Source organism: Canis lupus, chromosome 2, assembly GCF_011100685.1.
Source record: "Canis lupus familiaris isolate Mischka breed German Shepherd chromosome 2, alternate assembly UU_Cfam_GSD_1.0, whole genome shotgun sequence".
NCBI lineage: Eukaryota > Metazoa > Chordata > Mammalia > Carnivora > Canidae > Canis > Canis lupus.
This window is the reverse complement of record NC_049223.1, coordinates 45,651,478-45,675,305: the sequence shown is the minus strand read 5'-3', so window position 1 is coordinate 45,675,305 and position 23,828 is coordinate 45,651,478. Positions and strand designations below refer to the sequence as shown.

The 23,828-nt window shown below is 35.3% G+C and overlaps 1 protein-coding gene and 2 long non-coding RNA genes across 20 annotated transcripts in view; 2 read left to right on the top strand and 1 right to left on the bottom strand.

The window, feature by feature from the left end:
* Window positions 1-23,828, top strand: part of PDE4D (phosphodiesterase 4D) — a 1,400,346-nt gene that overhangs the window by 756,348 nt on the left and 620,170 nt on the right. The window contains exon 1 of one of the 13 annotated variants that reach the window (XM_038530663.1): window positions 17,285-17,379. The exons of the other annotated variants lie outside the window; for them this stretch is intronic. Within the exon in view, the coding sequence (XP_038386591.1) occupies window positions 17,324-17,379 (56 nt within the window). The 5' untranslated portion in view covers window positions 17,285-17,323. Of the gene's footprint in view, window positions 1-17,284; window positions 17,380-23,828 lie in introns of those variants that run through there. 13 annotated transcript variants of the gene reach the window in all.
* On the bottom strand, window positions 6,199-18,946 carry LOC111094463. Of its 6 annotated transcripts, none has more exons than XR_005355556.1 (4): window positions 18,578-18,942; window positions 17,423-17,609; window positions 16,957-17,035; window positions 6,199-6,789 (listed from the first exon to the last, which is right to left on the bottom strand). It is a non-coding gene; the product is annotated as an uncharacterized LOC111094463 (long non-coding RNA). The 6 variants fall into 6 exon arrangements; XR_005355557.1 differs by lacking the exon at window positions 6,199-6,789 and adding an exon at window positions 9,615-10,221; XR_005355555.1 differs by lacking the exon at window positions 6,199-6,789 and adding an exon at window positions 10,252-10,775.
* Window positions 18,864-23,828, top strand: part of LOC111094475 — a 36,245-nt gene continuing 31,280 nt past the window's right edge. Inside the window, exons 1-2 of the long non-coding RNA XR_005355563.1 lie at window positions 18,864-19,263; window positions 19,492-19,533. This is a non-coding gene — a long non-coding RNA (uncharacterized LOC111094475). The remainder of the gene's footprint in view (window positions 19,264-19,491; window positions 19,534-23,828) is intronic.

Below are 23,828 nucleotides of genomic sequence, written 5' to 3'. Positions count from 1 at the left end.
AGAGGATCATTCTCAGTCTTTTCATTTGTTTGTTGATAGTGAATTGTAGTGAGAAAAACATTTTACATTAAGACTCAGGGCACACAAACATATACATTGTAATTATATGTAATTGTAATAGAAGGATCAAAGACAAATACTTAGCTCTATAAAGTATAATACATTTTGAAATTCTCTCTTTTATTCAAGCTCACTCAAATTGTCGGTCATATTCAACCAATTAGATTTAATTTCATCACATGCTATTGTTTTTACCTACTAACAGACTACAGCTCAGTTTGAAAAGTGCTTAGGTGGGGAAAAATATACACGTGCATTGTTATTCAGAAATAAATCTATTAGACACACTTATTACAATTAGGTCTGCAGATCAGAAGCCAGACAGAGTCTAAGTACTTTCTCAACTAACAAAGGAATTTAAAAAACTTTTTTATTTGACATAATTTCAGATTTACTATAAATGCAAGAGTAGCACAAAGAAATTCTGGATTCCCTTTGTCAAGGGTCCTATAAAATTCCCTTTCTCTCTCTTTCTGCAACTGTCTGTCTCTCGTTTTTGCTCTCTCCAGTCATCCATCCATCCATGTATTGGTTGATCTATCATATCATATCATATCATATCATATCATATCATATCATATCTACCTACCTACCTACACACACATATACACAAATATATATATTTGTAGACTTTTTCCTTCTGAACTACTTAACAGTAAGTTGTAGGCATAATACCCTTTTATCTCTGAATGCTTAGCTATTTCATAGGAAAATGAAATTATCTTACATAGTTGCAGTTCAATGACCTAAAAAATTAACAAGTTAACACTGTTAGCAATGTACTTATCTAATTTACAGATTTCAAGTTTTGATAATTATCCCAATAATGTTCCTATGACAGAAGAAAATACAAAATAATGCCTTGCAATTGGTTGTCATGTCTTTTTAAATCTTTTAAACTGAAGCGCTTTCTGTGACTTTCATTGTGTCCTATGGCCTTGATGTTTTTGAATTATGCAGGTCAATTGTTTTTTAGACTATCTTTCAGTGTGAGTTTTATGTTACCTTGGGATGAGATTCAGGTCAGACAGTTTGGGCAGGAGTTCTACAGGAGTGATGTTGAGTACTTGTATCCAGAGGCACATGCTATGGTTTTTACCAAATAATTAGAATTCATCAATAATTTCTGCCTGAAGCAGTACTTATGATGGCTTGCTAATGGTGATCATTTCTTCTTCATTTATGAGTTGGGTTTTAGTATATGGAAGAAGATTCCCTTCCTGTTTGTTTGTTTCTGTAACAACTCATGGATTCTTTATTTAGTGGATTGTAATCCTTTAATATTGTGGATTAATAACATTTATTTTTATGCTAATACTGTCCAAGATGTGGACAGGAGGAGCTCCCTCTACTTAGTCTATTGTCATTTTGACATGTCCCGCTTATTCCTTGAGCACTTTCTTACTTTTTGGCACAAGATATGCAAGAGTCTTCTATTTTTCCCTGCCCCAGCTTTGGAATCAGCTGCTTTTCTGAGGATTCTTGGTTCCTTTTAATAGGAAATGGTGTTTAGAACCAAAAATTTGGAGGAGATAATAGGTATGCTCATTGCTACTGGAGAATTTTTGCTTCCAGGTCCTGTAAGCAGACAGATCTGGGAAAAAGTGTATGTAGATATGTACTCATAAACATAAATATGTGCATCAAAAACATACTTACACAGATCTGTGTGTATATCCAGGTATCTCTGTATATTATGTCTGTGATTTCATGCTGATACTTCCAGTTCCAGTCCGATACTACAGTGTTCCTTCTGTCCCTCTCCATTTTTATCTGCGTAACTTCCTTACAACAGTGAGAGACTTGGTTCCATTATTTACAATGTATTACACATTTGTTCAATCCTAGAATATAGTTTGTTTTCAACTAGGGCTGAGTAAAGCAATATGGGTGGTGGCATCTTTTCTATGTAAAATATGGCACTAATAATTTCATTCCCATAATAGTAATAATTGCCTGGCACCACTAAATAGCTAACACAGGTAGATAATCCATTTTTTCCCCTGGAGTAGTTAACTATGACTTAAGTCAGAGTATCAGCTGAGCTTTGTCTTGGACCAAACTTCAGGATCACGTGAGAAAAATAAAGACAAATGCTGGTGCATGAGTGTTTTCAAGCATGTTTCTAAGTAAATTCCAAATGCATGTGGGGTTTCTGGGTTTTAGCATCTGGTTACTTGTACCTCGTGTCATTTTCATCAATGTGAATGATCAAGATTAGGACATAAAAGCAATCTCATCATTTATGTGTTTATTTTCCATGTTTTCTGTTACCAAAAAATGATGTAAGCTACCTTAATTTTTTAAAATGAATAAAAGGGCCATGGAAATCTGAGTCAGAAACACAAATGTGAAAGTACATTGTGTATTTGGAGTTAAATTTAGATCTGAGCTTCCTTAAAAACAGTAAAGTAAGGAAACCTGATAATATTTATATCTTTAGGAGAGAAAACTTCTTCCTATAATGAATTCTAAAACTTTTTTTTTAAGATTTTTTATTTATTAATGAGAGACACACAGAGGGAGGCAGAGACGTAGGCAGAGGGAGAATGAGGCTCCCCATGGGGAGCCTGATTCAGGACTTGATCCCAGGACCCTGGAGCAACAATGTCTTTAACAGCCATTTTATGTGAGATACACAAAAACACATTATTCATTTTGGGTAAGTATGTTTTCTTATATTTAGTTTTGATACAAGTCTAGCTACGAAACCATTATCCTACATAAGGATTTCTATAGGAATTTAAATCATTACCGATCTGAAGAACTAATATTAGAACAGAGCTTAGTATACATTGCAGAATGGCTTTTCAGCTTTGCCTTTGGATTATCTTTCTCATATATCACTTTTCTCAACTTGGCAAGAACTTGATTATAGAAGCTAGACGGTTGTCAATTTGACATTTCGTTCTTTGTCTAGAGTGGGATAATCCGGGATTTCCATTGGAGTAGAATTCAGAGAATTTCTATTACAAGATTATGGTTAGCAAAATCATCAGGAAATGTTTATGGAGGCAAGATAACCACAGATATAGCTGATTACCTATTTAGAGCACTTGCAGTGAAATTTCTTATGGTTTCTGATGTGCTCAAAAGCAACAAAATAAACTAGAAAGTATTTCCTTTCCTCCTCCTCTTCTCCTCATCCTCCACTGCTACTACTACTTCTCCTCCTCCTTTACAATTGCAAAAGTCATCACTGTATTAGGATAATTAGTTTTATTTCAATTGGTATGGAAAATATCCTTCTAAGCCATTGCTACTATGACACTTACATACTCTAGAAAATATTTCCAGGTTCAACGACATTGGGATTAAAATTTAGTGCGTTTCCCCTACAATATAGCTGTACAAATAGGAATAATGTCATTATGTAGCATGAGTTAAAAATAAATATTAAACTCTTCTATTGTAGTTTTGCCAAATTAGAGAACATAAATTGAGGGCATATGCTTTAATCTAAGTTTTCTTTTTTTTTTTTAAAGATTTTATTTATTTATTCATAGAGATGCAGAGAGAGAGAGAGAGTGGCAGAGACACAGGCAGAGGGAGAAGCAGGCTCCATGCAGAGAGCCCGACGCGGGACTCGATCCCGGGACTCCAGGATCATGCCCTGGGCTGCAAGCGGTGCTAAACCGCTGCACCACCGGGGCTAAGTTTTCTTTGACAGTAATTTGAAAACTTGCTAGAAATAGACAATAAAATGTTAGCAAGATTAGAAACAACCAGGTCAAGTAAGGGGTAAGGAAATGGGCACACGTAGATTTTTTGAGACTATAAATAGTATATACTGACAAAGGTAATTTTAGTATTCCATGTCGGAAGCCTTAAAAATATGCATACTCTTTAGATGTAGCAATTTCTCTGCTAGACATTTATCCTCAAGTAGTAATTAGAGAAGTGGGCAAAACTAATTGTGTAAGGATGCTCATTAATGAGTTGATAGTAGTCAAATATTTGGGAGTGAATATATCAGCACTCTTTTAAAAATTGTAGTGCTTCCGCATATTTACAAAAAATGATAATAGAGGTATTTACTTTAAAATTTGTCATAAAACTATACATAATATAATTCTTTACACAATTTTACTTTTTAAAAAGATTTTATTTATTTATTCATGAGAGACACAGAGAGAGAGGCAGAGACAGGCAGAGGGAGAAGCAGGCTCCATGCAGGGAGCCCAGTGTGGGACTCAATCCCTGGTCTCCAGGATCACGTCCTGGGCCGAAGGCAGGAGCTAAACCACTGAGCCACCCAGGCGTCCCCACATTTTTACTTTTTAATTTTTTCTTTACACAATTTTAAGTATTTATATTTAAATATAAAACCAATTCTGATAGGATTATAGGAAATTTTTATTTCCTCATACTAAACTTATACCTTAAATTTTGGAAAAAAGCTATTTTACAATACAGAGTTTTAAAAAGAATATTACAATAAAAACAATCTAGCAAGTATTTTCTTTAACATGACATATTTCTTGAAAGCAAGCCATGACAATTTTATTCATTCCTTTCGGGATAAGCTGTAGTATTTGAATGCTTCTTGGGGGTCTAAGTCAACACTTTAGGTCTTGGTGACTTGTATGTGCCCCTCAGTTTTAACCAGTCTCAGTTTTGAGATCATTTACTTACTTAATTCATCATTTATTAGGTTATTAGGTGCTTCTTATATGTTTAATAGGGCTTGAGAATACAAAAATAAGTGAAGGTTTTGCCCTCAGAAACTAAAAATTTAGTGGAGGGATGATACTGTGAACAATATGATTTGGGAACAGAGTTGGTCACAAATGATTCCCTTAAATGAGTCAGACCCCAAGAGGGGTCAGAGAAGACAAATGGCTGGGTGGTGGGGTGATCTGATTTTCTGGGTGGTTTGTTTGATTTAGGGCTAATTCAGAAAACCTTTCCATTTCTAATTCTTATATTCAGTGCCATTATAATTCTTTCTGTGTACATTCTGCTGGTGGTACATTAGTGTTGATCAGCACTAGTCTTGCAGTCACGTAGCAATGTCACTCCATGCGTCAGCTATGTCTGTCTATATGAAAAAGCATCTGGCTGAACTTTATAATCCATAGTTCTGAGAAGTTTACAATGCCCATTGTTCTTTTTCAGAAGGACAATGAGAAAGAACAATGGGAGCAAATTATTGCCAGTGTCATGTGATTTTCTGTGCCTCTGCATTGCTCATTCATCCCAGATGGTTCATGTTGATTGCTGTTTCTCTCTCTTAGTGTGATAAGAGTCAGTAAGATGATTAATTCAAAAAACCTTAAGATTCTACTTAGAAAAGTCTAGATAAATGCTAAGTGGTGTGCTATTTATGTGGATCAAGAGAGGTCAGATCCCTGGAATATATAGATAGCATATAAATTAAATCACTGGTGTAAAACTGCTGGACAGTGAAGAAACATTTAAAATTCTTCCATAAGTGTTCCATAGAGCATTTGTCTTTCTGCATATATGTATATAGCAGAATGATAATGTCTGTCTTAACTATGACTTCTCTGTGGACATGTATACAGATAACTACTGACTTTAAAATATACTTTAAACAATTCTTCTTTCAATTTACAAGATTGAGGTATTAGGAGTTTTGGCTATTCTTTTCTTTTTCTTCTTCCCCTTTTAAGGCCTCTCTTATTTTCTTTCTTGCTGCTTTCTCATCCATTAAAATATAAACTTAAGTATATACTTTATATATACTTGGTCTGAGTTTCTTACAAAACACAGTCGTTTGGTAATTAAAGTAGATGAAATGCTCCTTTGGACTGTATGGAGCTGTAAAATCCCTCATTTCTTAGTATCTCTATGCTGGTTTATTAACTTATTACAAATTGAATACTGCCTCTTAGTTTAATATGCATTACAAAATACAAGTAGACCATCCCCAAATCTATACTTGTCACAGAGAAGGTCTTTAATAAATATTTATTGACCAAATGGAAATATAAGTGAATAGATGATTTTCTTCTTTTCTTTTCTTTTCTTTTCTTTTCTTTTCTTGTCTTGTCTTGTCTTGTCTTGTCTTGTCTTTTCTTTTCTTTTCTTTTTCTTTTTTTTTTTTTTTGGTTCTTTGAAATATATGAGAAGTATCTAAAAAGTGTTAACTACCTCAAAGGCAATGCTAAGCATAAAATTCATTCCCGAGAAAACACTCCCATGTATACAATCATATGGATTTATTTATTAAAACTAGTCATTAAAAACCTCTTCTAACTGATTTTATTTTCCTTATTTTGAAAGATAAATGCAGTTTGCACTGTCACTGTTTAGAAAGCCTAGCTTCTGCTTAACAAAACGGAAGTATGTGCTTGAAATGAATATACAGCTTTCTTCCTAATCTCAGCAACCAAACCCTGACTAAATTTAAAATCTTTATAGGTCGCGCTGTGACCTTTTTAATTTGTGTTTGTCACAAGCATGTTTCTTAACAGACATTTCAAAATTACTTTGAAAACTACTCCTGTCTTTAAAGTGTGGCATGTGCCAAAATTAGAACTTGGGTTCGTCAATGTTAGCAGAAAGCCTCTCTGTATGCACATGGGAAACTTGGACTTGGAGGGAGTAGGAACTGCTCAGACTTTAAAGTAGAAGATTCAGACTTGAATCCAGGTCATGGGGCTTTGAGGTCCTTTTGGTTTCCATTACAAACACCGCTTAACTTGTTGCCATGTATATCATGACATTTTATTTGTCCACACTCATTTCATATCCTTTGAACACCTGTAAATGAGGAGGTAATGATAACTCTTTAACTCTTGGGCTGTAGCCCACAGATACACTTAATTACCTTAGAGACAAATAGTCATGACTTTATGAGTGGGAGTTGTATGGGTGAGCATTAGGTACTCGTGGTGGTATTGGTGAAAAGGAATTTCTTCCTATCCTGTGACAGCCTGTACTTGGGGAGGAGTGGTGTCATGAGAAATTTACCATTATGGAGAAGTTACTGACTTCAAATTACTGATTTGAATCCCAACTCAGCAATCCCAGAGAAAGATAAATCTAACTTTTTTGAATTTTATTCTAAAGAGAAATTAAATATTTTTGGAATATTTATTTGGTAAATAAGCTATCTGACTAGTCTCACTGAAGTTCATTATACACCACAGTGAAAACCTAGTTATACTTAGTTGGAGTGCAGGTATAGATACTATATAGTTGAGGTTGACACATATATGCTGTGATTTACCTAGAAGTCACTGGATAGCAAGTATGATTATGGAGTTTTCCTTTGCAATATTTGAAAATAAAGTACATTTTTTTGTGAGCCACACAACAGTACGCAATGCATTGTTGTCCAATCTCATTCCAAAAACTCTGGTTTTAAACTGTAAATAATACTATATGTGTTATACGACTGAAATCTCCTTATAATAGAATATTAATACTACCATTGAAAACACAAATAATTAAGAGTTCCTCATTTCCATCCTTGTGTGTATCCAATTCACCAAGTGGTGCATTAACTATAGTTACCTGCCTATTAAAGGGATAACTCATGAAAGGGAGGCCATTTGGACACAGGTGCAAAAGACTTTAGGAACCAGCAGGGTGCATTTCAAACAAGTCAAAGCACAACTTATAGAAAGAACATCTTGGAAGAAAAGCAATAAAGCATAGCAGAGAGAGCATTTTTTTCCCACTGTGAATAAAAATCTCCCAAACCATGATTGACGAGCTATAAATAAGTCCCTATGACACACTAGTTGTTGTACTGACAAATGGAGGGCCGGTGGTAGATGGAGATGAAAAGATGCATCATACATGTTCCTTGTATTTGTAGAATTTTCCAGAGGGAAAAAAGTGTACATAATCAGCCAAGATATTGTGGACATCTATCCTGGCCCAGACAAGTATATCTTATCCTTGATACCTGCCGTAATACTCTGATAAAACTAGAAATACAGTCGGGTTCTTTTTCCTAACAATGAGGAACAATTTTTGGTTCCCTACTGAGGAACTTTTTACTCTTTAAATAGCATTCCATTTATTACATCTAAGATTTTCCTGTGTTTTTGAATGTTCAACAATTTAATAGCGTCTTAGCAGGGTATCACTTAAAGTCAATAAAATGACTTAATTTTAAGTACATGTATTTTACAGTGCAGTGTTTGGAATTATGTTTAAAAAGTCCAAAAAAATAAAAAGTCCCGTTAACTTTTAATGAACAAAGACCTAGTTTATTGATCTTAAATGTTCCACGTAAAGACATTTATTTTGCAAACTGTGACTTTCACAATGGTAGGTTGAAGAGAGTGAGAGTGCCACGTTCATATTGTTATATCCGTAATTTTTAGTAATGACTCTGCAGAATGACATAAATACCAAACGATTAGGTAAAAGTTCCTGCCTGAGCCGTTTCTATTCTGTTTCTCTTTTTTCCATTCTAATGTGTAGTCCCAATTCCTTATTGTACTGCTACCTAGTCCAGAGGGAAAATTAAGAGATGTGATTTCCTATCGGATCACTAGATGGCATCATGCTTCCCCATAGAAGGAAGCTGCTCGAGAATTCATCAGGGCAGTTCACATAGAAGCCAGGAAGAGGATAAGACAGATGTACTTCCCATAGCGTTTTGATTGATTAAAGTCATCAAATCTACAGTTAGCACATGTTACTTTGCATTTGAAAAGGGATTAATTATTGGCATTGTAAAATGTCAAGGAAACAATCATTATTGAGGACAAACTTGAAGTATGCCTTTAAGAGGTAATTCAGAAGGTTTTGTTTTACTTTCCAAAACTCATCAGAAACAAGGAAACATATTGTGCCTGCTTGCAAATCTGGGTCTTAGTGAGCCATGTATTAAAGACTAGGAATACTGGTGAATGTTGTAAAGTTTACAGAGTCATTTTCAACAAACCAAGTAAAGGAAATTGCATTCTGCCCAGGGATAGGCAGACAGTCATGGGCCATTTACTGCCCCACCCAGCGAAGCCTGGCCATATCCCTTGGGGCACAGGGAAGTCTCTAGTGTCCATTTAACCTCCCTGAGCAAAGATTTACACTTGGTAGAGTAGAAGACTCCTCTGGAGGAAGTGCTATTTATTGTTATAAAATCGTAGGTTTGGAAAATTAAGTCAAGAGGGACTCAGAGGATGTCTTTTCAGTGTCCTTATTTTGGAGATGGAGAAAATAGAAATGCAGTAATTTCGTGTACCTAAGACATCAGTAGACTAAAACACAATATGTGGCCCATTTTCATTTCTGATTTCAAAGCTCTTTGTCAATAAATGCATAGGCTCAGTGGTTAGGTCTGGGAAGTTGTGGTTATGAGGAGCTCAGAATATTAAACATCCTTCTCTCTCTTCTGCCACTTGAGAAAAATACCTCTTTCATAGGATTTTAGAACCAGAAAGGATTTTAAACATCACATGTCACCCTTTCTTTTTACATATACAGTGATTATATGCTAGAGAGATTAATTTGTGATGCATCCTGGACTTTTTGTATCACATGATATTAAACAATTTCCTTTGTGGACATAGAGGTGAAAATTTTTCAATAATAAAAATTAAAGTAGATTTTGCAAAAAGAATGCCTGATGACAATGTTTCTCAGTGTGGTGATTTTAATTGGTGTTGATATTTTAAGGATACATGCATAAAACCAATTATATGTTTGACTACATTATAACAGTGTGGCCAACTAATCAGAAATTTGAAGGGAGGAGTACCATGTTATAAAATTTCAGAACTGAAAAAAATAAAATAAAATTTCAGAACTGGGTTTTTCTTCTTTGGTTCATTGACTGCATTGAATCTTTGTGTTGTGGGTGGTGTAAACTTTTCCTTTTCATTCCTTCTTCTAGGAGTGGCTCTGGGGAATCATTAGGTAAATGCTTGTTGGTTTTTCATAATAATTATTTCTAAGCTTTAATGGTTTCTGGTTTTGGCCCCTCTTCACTGTCTCCAACTTTAGGCAAGAGTTCAGAATGGCTTCCAGTTGCAGAAAGAATTATAGCTCCAACTTACCATCGAGTCTATCTGTGTGGTCTTGGCAAAACTTTTCAGGCCTGGCCAGGCATGATATTGTTGGCAGAAATGAGGCTCTGCCTCAACTTGGACTATAGCTTTGCCGTTTTGCCTGAAGACTTTCCAAGATTCAGGGAGAGTCCATGAATATGTGAAGCATCTTATCTCCAAGAGTGTGCTATAGAGATAATGAACAACTCAGATCTCTTAAAGATCCCGAGAGTAAGAATAATATTACTTAAATGCAAGTTCTCTTAGAAATGAAGATTTTAATAATTTAGAAATAATTAAATAATCTTGTCTGGGGACAAGAAATTCCAGCATTTGCCAAATATTCCATGGCTAGTGCTTTTAATGTGAAAAATATTTTTTAATAGAAAAAGAATAAGCCAATATTTGATTTCTCTGTTGATTGGAAGGATAACTAATTATCATGATTGCTGTCTTTGTCAACCCCTATATACCATTCTGTATTTTCATCGCCTACCATTCAATGCAAAGTCATTTCCACAACTGGAAAAAAAAATCACACTGGCCAAACAGAAGTTATCCATCCTTGAAATAGAGGAGTTACTGCTCTTTGTCATGGCACTCTGCCAGCCTGAGTGCCATTTGAATCTTTGATAATTTCTTCTTTTGATCCTGCAACTCAAAGGAGGGTGATCATGGCCATGCTCTTAGCTTTACCAAGGGTGGAAACCTGCTCACCACATGCATTGAAATAATGAAATCCTGTAATGATAAGAAAACAAACCCAACAAATATGATAGTAGCTGATGCTTACAGAGTACTTATATGTCAAGTACTGCTCTGAGCATTTTGCATGTATTAACCTGATTTCATCTTCACAACAACTAGAGTTAGATGCACCCTTGTTATTCCCTGTTTTTAGATGAGGAAACTGAGAAACAGGTAATTAAATATGTGCTCTTTACCATAATGCTGTGTTCTTTTTAATGAACCTGCCACTGCTTTTTCCGGATCTGGTGGATGGGGGTACACCGTAGAATTGACAGAGTAGAGCACTAATTAATTTTGCATAATGTGAAAGTCAAACTTAGGGAACATTTAGTGAATGGACAGTGTGCTTTGTTATGGAACCACATATGTAAAATTAAGGGTCAAATTAGATGATCCCCCAAATTTTATGTTTTAAATGATTGGCAGAATCAGACTTAAATTTATTTAATGTGTTAACATTATCAACTGAAAAAAAAGGATGAAAATGGATAGAAAATTGTAAGGCTGTGGGAGGGATCTTCAGGCTTGCAAAAAAAGAAAAAAAAAGGAAAGAAAGAAAAGAACAAGAAAAAAAAAGAAAGAGAAAAAAATCTTATGGCCCATAAGATTCATTCCATATTGTAACATCAAATATGGAATGAATACTGTGGTTTTAGATATTTCCCTGGAAGTATTTTAAATCCTAAAAGCAGTCTCCTAGACCAGGACTCTCAGTAGGCCCATGGCATCTTATTATGCCTAGCATGTAACTGCAACTCTCCAGAAATAGTTGAATCTTAAACATTCATGGCATACGTTAGTGTAAAACTAGTTTTTCAAGGGATAGCCAGGTAACTTTAGCATGAATAAAAGAATTCCTCAGTGAATTCCTCAGTGAATATTTACGTAAAAAAATATTTACATAAATATTTATTTCAAATTATGCACTTATATGGAGTATTAAAATAATTATTTGCATTTTCAATAAAGGAATAAAGGGAATCTTCCATATGATCATGGCATTACAACTAATGTCTTTTATTTCTTTCATACCTTAACTAAATATATCATACAGTTTCTGAATCTCTTATTGCCTTCTAAATGTGAACCTACATTCCCAAAGAATCAACGAGGCCTGTTTTTAAGTGGCTAAACTAATACTAGGAGAGAAGTCATCATCAACATTGATCATAAATGTGATGACCATAAGTAGAATCCCAGAAGGAGGCCTTATATACATACTGTGAATGCATATATTAAAGAAGATGCTAATAGTAGCACTTTGCATTAGCATGTTAGCTTTTACACTTGCTTTTATATATTCATCTCATTTAGAATTTCTGTTAATTTCAGTTGTCCTAACACAAGGCAGAGAAAGTAGTATCCTCTTTCCCCATTTATAGAGAAGTATCTGAATCTCATAGAATTGAAGTGTTTGCTCAATATCAGTTAATAAATGACACAGAAACCTAATAATGCCACTGTGGTCATCATATACCATCTTAAGGATACATTTCTTCTAAACTCTCTGAGGTTTAAGATGGGTAGGATTTCCACAGATGCAGGGACAGCTAAATTACAGAAAGACAATAGAACACTGCAGGAAGGCATAGAAACAGCAAGCATGGTGCAATTTGGGGAAAGAGCCAGTGGGCCAGTGAATTCAAGTACAAGATGGAGTGAATTAGCAGGCAGATGTTGATGCAGTGCCATAGGAGGATTCATCTGGAATGGTTTCAGGAGAGCACAGACTGGGTGTGTGGTCTAAGAAACATTAAGACTGTTGGATTTGATGGAATAAGAGGTAACGTGGAGTTAAGTTTCGTGATAAAGGGAAAAGCTCAGGGACAGATATTAGAGCTATCTCAAAGATATTATATTGTATTATACCAATTAATATGGCAGTTGAGAAAGAGTGAGACACCTGAGATGAGTTTCAGGTTCAGGCCTGAATGACTGGGGGGAATGATGAAGCAGAAAGAGAAATGGAGAAATCAGGTGAAGCTACTAACTCGGGGGGAGAAGCAGAATGATTTGTTGGGTTTGAGTGTACACAGGTGATACAAGTGGTTATCCCTAAGGTGATATCCTAAGGTATATTCCAACTTATCCCTAAATTGGAAGAGAGATCAGAGTGAGGGTATGAATTAGAAAAATATTCATATTGTCGTGCTATCTGAAGCCATTGAAGTTGCTGAGAGAGATTTTAGAAATAAAAGAGGGCTTGGAGCTGAATCTTCTAAAAGAGAGTAGGAAGCAGATGTGAAGCTAGTGAAGTGAGACAAACTGAGCAGATAAAGCAGTAGGAGGAGAGCCAGAGAGTATGATGTCCTACAAACTCTAGGAGAGTTTCATGGAAGAGGAGATAAGCAATGGTTATCCAATCATTATGTCAACCTGACTGATACATTGTGGCACTATTTGGAATTCAGTAAGAGGGATTTTAGTGACTCCTACCTTCTGCAACACTTTTTATTAAACACACACTGATGGGGATTTGATTTCAAATCACATTCAGTACTGTTGTTAAAAGGTGGATGAGGAGCAGTCAGGTATCGTCCAACCTGGGCAGGTGGCACACTTATGAAACAGGTATGGGATAAGTTTTCTGGAAGTCTTCTTAAAGATGTTCAGGGGAACATATCCTGTCTGCAATTTTTCTCAGTGCTATTGTGGGTCTCCAGGGGAACGAGTCAGAGCAGAGAGATCCTGGCATGTAGAGGATGTGGAGCAGAAAGATGGAAAGGATGCACTTCCTTGATGTCACCACCATGCCACTTTAACCACACCTGCAGTCACCTGTCTCTGGACATTGTGGTAGCTAAAATTTGTTATTTCCTCATTTTTTAACCCAGAAGAATCATAATTTTCTATTACTTGAAGCCACCTGATGCAAGATATGAAGTTTTCATTTTCACTTCATTTTTATAATTGTGATTGCCAAGGCCTCCGGGTGAAGAAGCCCCCAGAGGAGGGTTGAATCAAAGATATATTGTCTTCCGATCTATAATAACTGTTTCTGGCAGGGAAGCTAGGCAAGCCTAGTAAAGATTCTCAGGCTAACTGACAATGTGTATGTTCTGCTAAACAGGCTTTGGTTGGCAAATTAAATTTTTGAATTGGACAGGAAGTTATATTGGAATGTAATATTCCGTCACAATGTCTATTTCATGGAATTGCTCTGTTTCTGTTGTTCATTTTGGCATTTCCTATGCTGTAGGCTGGTCCAGACAAACACATGATTCTTCTGCACAGCACCTAGGCCCTTCCTTACATATGCTTCAGACATGCAGTGAAACTGTGTGCCTGCAATCTGAAGAGGGTGCCATGGTCCATCACCGTGAAAAGAATTTGAATATTAATAAGGAAGACACAGATTTTACTCTGACAGCAGGCATGGCCAGTAGCGTCTGTCATGTCCCTCACATAGTTATAAGCCTTATAAGTTCCTTTCTTCTTGGAATCCAAAAATCAAGAGGGTTGAGAGGGCAAAATTGAAAGGTATTGTGAGATCTATTATTGCTAGGACCTTTTATAATTCAGTTGCTTACTTAAAAAAAAAACAAACTGCCTTTCAGCAGTCTTCTTCAGCAACAGTAAGCCATGCTATGCATTCCTATGAATAAAATGTACAACAGCTGCATCCAAATACAGTGACTGAGCTGTTTGGCTCCTCCTTGGAATATTAAAAAAAAAAAAAACTTGCTTGGGCAGAGTCCCTTTATTGCTTATTGAAAAATTCCAAAAGATTTGGGACTATGTTTAGCAAATAGTGAGCAAGTTTATAGGATTCCATAGTCCTTTTTCTAAAATAATATTTTTGGAGGTATCGTTGATACCATTATTTTTACAGAAAGGCCCATTGAACTGTTTCAGATTCCAGGGAATAGTGGGGGAATTAGTCCTTTTGATATTAATTGTAAATTAGATTATTTTAGATAATCTCCACGTGAAATTTTGCTATAATAATTGTGCTTCTGCACATAGGCAATATGTATACTATCCAATCAGAGCACTCTGCTAGAGAGCCTCAGAAGGGATTCTTCTGAATGTAATACTATTATAGTCTTTGTCCTCAATTGTATTAGATTTCTTTTTTGGATAGAAATTTTATGTTGGAAAAAATAAAAGGTTCGGTGACCCGCGGCAGAAAAAGTATATGCACAGGAAAGTAAGATAATTATTCCCTTGACTTTGAGTTCTGTTTGGAATGTCAGCATCAATAACAATCCTTGGAGTATTGTAACATTGCTCTAGCAACTATACTAACATAAAGCACAGAAGCCTGTCCATTATTATTGATTACAAGGTCACGTTTCCTTTTAAACCTTGCTTGCCAGAGTGCCTGGAGGGACATCAAGGTACCATGACAGTTTTACTATAATTACCCTACGAAGACTCTAGGAAGACAACCAGTTGATATTCCTTTGGAGACATTTCAACTTAGTTATTTATATGGAGCATTTTGTCCAATTCTGGAAGGACATGTAGCTGTAGAAGGGTGAGCAGTCATGATAATGGAAAGTATAGTTGCCTTATATTGGTGATTAGGTATATGGCTTCACAATTTGATTTCTTGTAGGCATTAGCAGTATCTGTTTTGGAGATGGGATGGCATTCCAAAAAGTTCTGTCCACAGAAAATTGATTCTATCCAAAAAATGATAATTAGGGATGTGTGTTCATCTTAGTATAATGGATAGAATTTTCCTTGCCATTTAAAAAGGTGATTTAAAAAAAAATAAAAAAAAAATAAAAAGGTGATTTATTTTAAACACAAATAGATTAGCTCCGTAGTCTTTATTTACAGACATTATTCATCTTTTGTGTATTTTTCCCTGCCCTTAAAATGTTGATTTCTCGGATTTAGGTACTGAACCAGATAGCAATAATTTCCTAATTTTATTTCATTTAAAAGCCAGGAAACCCCTTTTTACAAATGAAATATTGCACAAAACTTCAATACATAAAACAGACAAAAGTGCATCATTATTGTGGAGGTAAGTAGGCATAAGTCTGGAGATTTACACATTTATTTTTCTCTTTGCATCTCTCCCCTATCTGCTATAGTTTCCCTAAATTTTTACAAAAAAAAAAATCTTTGTTTCTTATTCCCAATTCTAGGGCACCTGTTGGATAATTCTCTTCTCAACTTGGAGCTCCATCAAACTATCTGATGTGCACCCCAGGCTCATTCTCCTTTATCCTTTCTATTCACGTTTAATCAAGCATCATCATTTCTTTCTCATAGGAATATGCATGCATCTCCCTTCTCTTCTTAATTCCTGATGCCTTCATTCAGGCCCTAATTTTCTTTTTTCTTATTTGGACTATTTACATAGTCCTCTCACTAATTTTCTTTTTTTTTCTCACTAATTTTCTGCTCCCGATTCATTTGTTAATAGATTCTAAATTTTATCATTTTAAATGTCATCAGAAAAGGAAAAAACAAAGATTGAACATGAACTAGTATGTTTGTTTAGATAGGTATGATTTTAAATATATACATATAATATGCAAAATTTAAAACAAATATCAAAATTAAATAGGATTATACATACAAACACATGTATACTTATGTATACATTCACACACATACACACTTTTGTGTTTTCTTCTCATACCCAGGGGACAGCCTTGATGGTATACTCTCTACCATGTGCATCTCTCTCTCTTTTTTTTTTAAAGATTTATTCATGAGAGACACACAGAGAGAGGCAGAGACATAGGCAGAAGGAGAAGCAGGCTTCTCACAGGAGCCTGAAGTGGGACTCTATCCTGGATCTTGGAATCACAACCTGAGTTGAAGGCAGACACCCAACCGCTGAGCCACCCAGGTGTCCTCCCCCCCTTTTTAAAGATTTATTTGTTTATTCATGAGAGACAGAGAAAGAGAGAGAAGCATGTGCATATCTCACTTTGGACACTATTGCTTTATGCCTGTCAAAGAAATCTTTCTGAAATGAAACTAAGTACTTAAAGTCCTTCAATAGCTCTCAGTGACTGTTAGATAAAAATCTAAATTCTTAACACAGAAGACAAGGCTGTTGATGAACCAGCTGTTGTCTAGTTCCTAAGCTAAACTAAAGTAATATGTATGAAAGCTCTTATGAAATGATTTACACTTGTCAAAATACTAGATGATTTATGCTGTCAAAATAAATATATTAATACATAGCATCTTGGTCACTTACAAATTTATTTGTGTTGTGAGCTCAGCTGGGCCAACATGACAGCCACATTCTATGGCATGAAATGTCTACTTCACTCTCACTACAAAAATGTAAATAAACAAGATGATTAATTTTGTTTGATGGAATGGGGGATAAAATCCACGTGTAAGGTTCTATAGCATTTATATATATCAGTCCTTGGGAACTTAGGGAGCAAAAAAGAATAGAACATTGCTATTGGCATCAGAACTTTCATTGACTCTACAAAAGTTCTTTTCAACATTATGACTAAAGTACATCAGAATGAAGGAAATGCTTTCAAAAACAGGGAAACATTGGTTACTTTGGCTTCAATTTTAAAACAAAGCAGTACATCCTTTTTTAGAATATGAAGGAGGGGGCAAAAAGGAGACATTTCCTGCTGTGCATGGAGATGAGACAAACGTAAGAAAAGAAGCAGAGCTGAATGTTTCGTTATCCTGCTAACCTTTGTCAGGCCGCTGGCTTGATGGGGTTCAAATTTCCGCTGTATATTTTGATACTTTCTGTCTCCATAGCAGTTGTTAAGGAATATGTTGCCAGTAATGATACTGGAAATGCAATTCATTTATAAATAGATCATTCTACTTCATAGATGCCATTATTTAGGTGATCGTGTAAGATTCTGTGGGAGACTGAACATATGGTAAAATAGTTCATTTGCTCAGAAAATATAAATAGTTAGAAATATCAAAACATAACCAAGCAAGCATCAGACAGATTAAATAAGATTAGTCAATATTTCTTTCAAGTGACAAAGAAAAGACTTAAATTTGATTTTCTATTTGAAAAATATCAGTGGAAATAAGATGGATAATTTCTAAAACTTATTTTCTATGTAAGTGATTAAGCAAATGAATATGTTTGTTCTAGAAGTTTTGGGGAGAAAAACCACAATGTTTAATATGAAGCATTGGCTTGTAATAAATACTTTCTTTAAGCCTAGGGCACATTCAGCTAGGGTTAACATTTTCTAGCTGAAATTAATCATAAAGAATCCAAGATGTCTTTTTCTTTTTGTACATTAAGTGCCTTCTTTATCAGATTTCAGTAAAAATAGAAATATCTGCAATTATAAACCCTATTTTGAAAGGAAGAAAAATAATAAATTGTAGAAGTAAAAGTTATCTTTCTGGAATTTGGAACTCTCACTCTGCTCTGCCTGTCTTTCATATTTACCTCACTGACATACGAAATTTTATAAAATTAAATTATAAAATAATAAGTACAGATTAAGTTCTCTTCATTGAGGCTGATTCCTTGATTTTTAAGATACAATTAAAAAGAGTAAATGTTATTCCCATAAAAGAACGCTTTTTTTTTCTTTTGAATTTATAAAATTATTTTAGGAATAGCACCCTCTCAATGTACTAGTGGTGTTTAATTTTCATGATTTTTCATTTTAAGTCTTTTCAAAAGTAAACTCTATGAATAATCTGATCATATGTGTGGGAAACCAAAACCAAAAGCATTCAAACTGTTTTGACAAATAACAGATATTCAGGGTCAGTGCATGTAAGGCTAGAGATAATCACTCCATCTGTTCCATTGTTGGTAAAAAATAAGGTCCAGATGTTACATATACCTGCTCTTTCCCCCTTACCTTGCTCATTGACAGGTAAGGTTTTCAGAGAAATTTGAACTGCCCAAGATTTCCCCTGAGATGATATCGAATAGTTTCTCTCCTTCAAAGTATTTTCTTGTTTTTACGGTCTTTTCAATGAGCTGAACCAGTAGATTCACTGGAAGAAAATGGAGGCGTGGGTTCAGTGAAATCTTCTGTAAGGAGCAGCTGGTAGGGTCAATGATCATGGATGATCATGGAGTTGCTACTGTTGCTGTCTGATGGACTCTCAACCTAATGCTCAAAGAAAATGAGGTTTATTGGGGAGGAGAAGCAGGCCCCTTAAGCTGGGGCTTCTTTTGTTAATCTTTTTTACAATTAGATCAAGAATTCTGTAGCAATCTGCTTCACTATAGTGACAAGAAGCCCCAGTCACAGTGGCTTAAAATTCCAAACGTATGTCTCTTGCTTTGTTATCTTGGTGACAGCTAGTAGGCAGTTCTGCTCCATGTGTCTTCCCATTCTGGGATCCATTCTAAAGGAACAAGTCCTACGTGGAGTTGTTGGAAAAGAGCAAGAAGCTGGTAGAAGCACATGGTGCTTTTTAGATTTTTTTTCACTCTGAGATGACATACTGTCCCTTCCATTCATTTTTCACTGATCCAAGCAAGTTCATGGCCACCTGGACAATGGGGCAAAGCAATATATCCTCTACCCGAAGGCCTGTAAGTTCACTCAGCAAGTGTACTTATAGAAAAAGGAGTGGATTGTTGGGAACAAGAATGCAATCTGCCATCATACGTAATGTCCATAAATATGGCAACCCTAAGCAGACAGAAAAACCTCGATGCCTATCCCTAGGCCACAACATTCTTCTGTACTACAGTAGTACAGCATCTTCTTTCTTATCTAAAATGAACCACCCTCAGTTCATTTTAATCTGATTTTTACAGACATGAACGGAAGGCAAGAGAGATACAGTGGGCCAGGAAGAAGTAAGAATATCTCTATTCATGTGATTTATTCTAGACTCTGAGTTCTGTTCCATTCCTGGATATCTTGATATGGAAAATTAATAGACTTGCATGACAGATTCTTTGGGCACAAGTTTATTTACCTAATTTTTAGCTCTGAAAGTACAAGTCAATTATCCAGAGCATGCCATAAAGAGGGACATTTGCATGTTGTTTATGCAAAAGTCCAGAATTGTATATGCCACTTTGCAAGTAGACAAAATGTAGGGTGTATAAGCTGGATATGTCAACATGTTGCTTACTTTACCTCTCGTTTATTTTTGTCATATAAATTAGCACTACGATGGCACACCCTCACTGTGTTCATTCTTTGCTTTGGCCGCTTAACTTAGAGCAGGCAACAAAGTTTTCAAATATCATTGGAAAATTTTACCTCTTCAGAAAGCAATACTAAGGAAAAGCTTTTTAATTTGAGCAAAATTAATTTTATCAGTTGATTTTTAAATATTACCAAGATTTTTAAAAAGATTTTATTTACTTATTCATGAGAAAGAGAGAGAGAAAAAAAAAAAAAGAAAGAGAGAGAGACAGACAGACAGACAGAGACAGAGGCAGAGACAGGCAGAGACATAGGCAGAGAGAGAAGCAGGCTCCATGCAGGGAGCCTGATATGGGAATTGATCCTGGGACTCCAGGATCATGCCCTGGGCCAAAGGCAGGTGCTCCTCCACCTGCTGAGCTACCCAGATGCCCTGCCAAGAATTTTAAATTCTAATACATTTATTAAAACTTGTCTTCATAAAAGTGACATATGCTAAGATCTTTAGGAGGATCATTGCAGAAGCCAAATGACCAAAAATAATATTGCAGCTGAATGCAGTGTTGGAAAACTGTTCCTGCCCCTGTGCTTACAACTGTGTCAGTGAACTCATCCTTTCTCCTGTATCCTTTAGCATCAGTCGGAAAGTAGACTGGCCAGTAGGGGTTGTTACTTGTTACTCTAGGCATTATGGTTTTAGAATGGTGGGTTAAAGCTTGAAATAATAAGTGGTATTTTTAAAATATATATTTTCAGTGTGAACATAGTTACAATACTCAGAATTTGTGAGAACTTGCTTTGAACACTGTTTTGGCAGCTTTTATCCCATCCATATCATTATGAGGCATATTTCAAGAATTCATTTTTTCATCCTTGCTGATTATCTAGCTTTTATTAAACTGAGTCTATACATCAAAGTTGTAAAGTAGCCTTATAGTTCAATTTAACATCTTTTTCCCTGGGTAGTATTCTCAATCCTTGAGGCTTGGATTCCAGATACCCTAGAACATATAAATGTAATCACAATTCTAATTTTTAAAAAGGCAAATATACACTCACTTTCAGTTATCCTAAAACATTACCTGCTCTCTAGCAGGTGCGATTTTATGTAGATAATCGTGTGTGTGTGTGTGTGTGTGTGCATCAATATAATCAGGGGTTGAAATGGAGAGGTTATTAATTCAATGTTTTTTCCAGCTTTTTATTCAGATATTATTGACATTAATATTTTTTAAATATATAGTTTTATGAGACATTTCAAGGGCCTGGGAATCTTCTTACTGTCCATCCCAAGGATGCATGGTGTGATTCAGACCACGTCCTGTACACAAAGGGGAGCAGAAGGCTCACCTTTGGTGGGTAAGAAAGGGGTCATTATAATACAGAAATTATTCCAAAATGGTCAAAACTCTTTAGGCAGTTTGATATAGATGTTTATATAGGTGAACACTGTCAGAGAAAGGACACAGCTGAACAAAATACTAAGTAAAAACAATATGTCTGAATAGACTGTCCTTCAGATTCCTTACCTGCTAAGACTCCTAATCTCTTATAGCCTTGTTACTAGAGAGGCCTAGAGGCTACACTTGGAGAAGAAAAGCATTTCTCATTTATGGTTTTGATTTTCCTCATAGTTTTCCCCACTCAGCTAGTTTGCAGAAGAAATCAAAATGCAATTAGTCACTTCTCTTTACTAACTCTCTGATCTTAACTGCCTTGCTTTAGAGGTCTTTTTTGCCTGTTTTTTTCCACTTTCATGTGACATAGTCATTTTTTTTAGGGCTTCAATTCTCTTCTGCTAAAAATTCCCTTATAGTTCTCAATAAGAAAGATTAGGACAACATTTACCATATATTTACCAGTGAAGAACCAGTAAGTTTGTTCATCCACCTAAGTGATTCACTCTAAGCAGTGTCTCCCCATCAGACATTTTCTTGAAATTTGCAAAAGTCGCTTTTATGTACAGGTTAAACACATCCTTTCCTAGCATAGAGATCTCTCTGGGAGTTTGTAGCCTTTGATTGTACAATGAGGGCTTGGCCCTAAAATATTTAAGTACCACTAAAATATTATAAAAATATTATGGATAGTTTTAAAACCATGCAGTAAGAGAGAATCTTTGTCTTTAACATTGGTATTTATGAACCACTGTAGTCATTCAAGTAACATCAAACACCGAATGGCCCATTTGAAAATCTAGCTATCCATTTTGGGCTCTTAGGTAGGTAGTATAGAGAAGAGAGTCACAAAGCCTGGGGTTTTGAATTCAGCAGACCTGAGAATCCCAGCACCCAGGACCAACACATATGCATGAGCTTCAGATCTGTCTGTATTTTATTAATCTATAAGTACAGATAATGATATATCTCTCATATGGCTTTTTAAGTACTAAATAAGATGATATATTTAAAAACTGATTACTACTACACATGGCATAGAGTAAACAAATAGGAAGTGGTCTTTTTTTATTGTTTTTATTTTTAATAAGTAGTATCCGTAATTATCTTTCTTTTGTGTTGATTCTAACTCAGCAAACAGTTGTTAAGTTTCACTCTAAGGATATTATAGCAAAGGATAATTTAAAATTTCCCCTAAACTTGTTTATAAGCATACTTAAGGGGTGCTAAAGCCACTATGCATTTTTAAGTAATAAATTCAAATATTTCCATATTTGTGATTATAAGGGTTGTATTAACTTAAAAAGAGCAGTAACATAAACACCGATTAAATTTAGATTACTAAATATTAAGTGATCCTACAATACAAGATGGTTAAGAAAAAGCCTTATTGTAACATATATACAATGTTTCTTTGGCATGAAGAAGATTTATCTTTGTATTTATTTTATAAATACACTGTTCTGAGCTAATGATTTGTGTAAGCCAGTTTGAAGAAGGAAGATGATTTTACTGAGCAACATTTTGGATAAATCTAAATACAAGTAGATCACACAAATCTCAGTTCCTCCTCACTAAGTTGAAGTAATTATTAGATGGTGTATAAAACTATCCACCTTTGTAACTAGTTATTTAATATTTGGAAGTTGTTTAACCTACTTGAATTGTAGTTTTCTCATTTCTGCAAGAGGAGAATATTTAAATTAAATGTTATCAGGGTTATATGAATAATGTTCAGGTTGAAGTTACTAATAAACTTTAGAATACTACATAAATGTATGATACGGCCTATTTTTATTAGTAGTGACATTATTTTTTCCAGTATGTCTTATATTCAAATTCTGAAACAATAACATAACATGCAGAGTGTTGTTATAAGAAATATATCATTGTATGCTTCTATCTTCAAGGAGTTTTGAAACTTAATTTTTATTGATAATATATGGTATGTTGTATCATCAAGACATATGCTATTTTTAAAAGATTTTATTTATTTATTGATGAGAAACAGAGAGAGAGAGGCAGAGACATAGGCAGAGGGAGAAGCAGGTTACCTGCAGGGAGTCCGGTACAGGACTGGATCCCTGGACCTTGGGATCATGCCCTCATCCAAAGGCAGACGCTCAACTGCTGAGCCACCTAGGTGTCTCAAGACATATGCTATTGTAATTCCATGTCTAGTGAATGTCTGAGATATTAAGCAGTTGCTGTGTTAATTCCTGGAATGACTAAGGCCATTTTATTTTATTTACTTATTTTTTAAAGATTTTATTTATTTATTCATGAAAGACACAGAGAAAGAGAGAGGCAGAGACACAGGCAGAGGGAGAAGCAGGCTCCATGCAGGGAGCCCGATGTGGGACTCGATCCCGGGACTCCAGGATCACACCCTGAGCCCAAGGCAGACACTAAAAAGCTGAGCCACCCAGGGATCTCCTAAGGCCATTTTAAATTGGAGCTTTGGCCTAAGATGTGGGGCACCAAGCTGCACATACTAGAAGAATTTGGCATTGATTTTTTTTTTTTTGGATATACTTAGCTTTCAGACATATAGGAATGGGAGAAAATGATATAGAACATAGCTATTCCTTAAATGATTT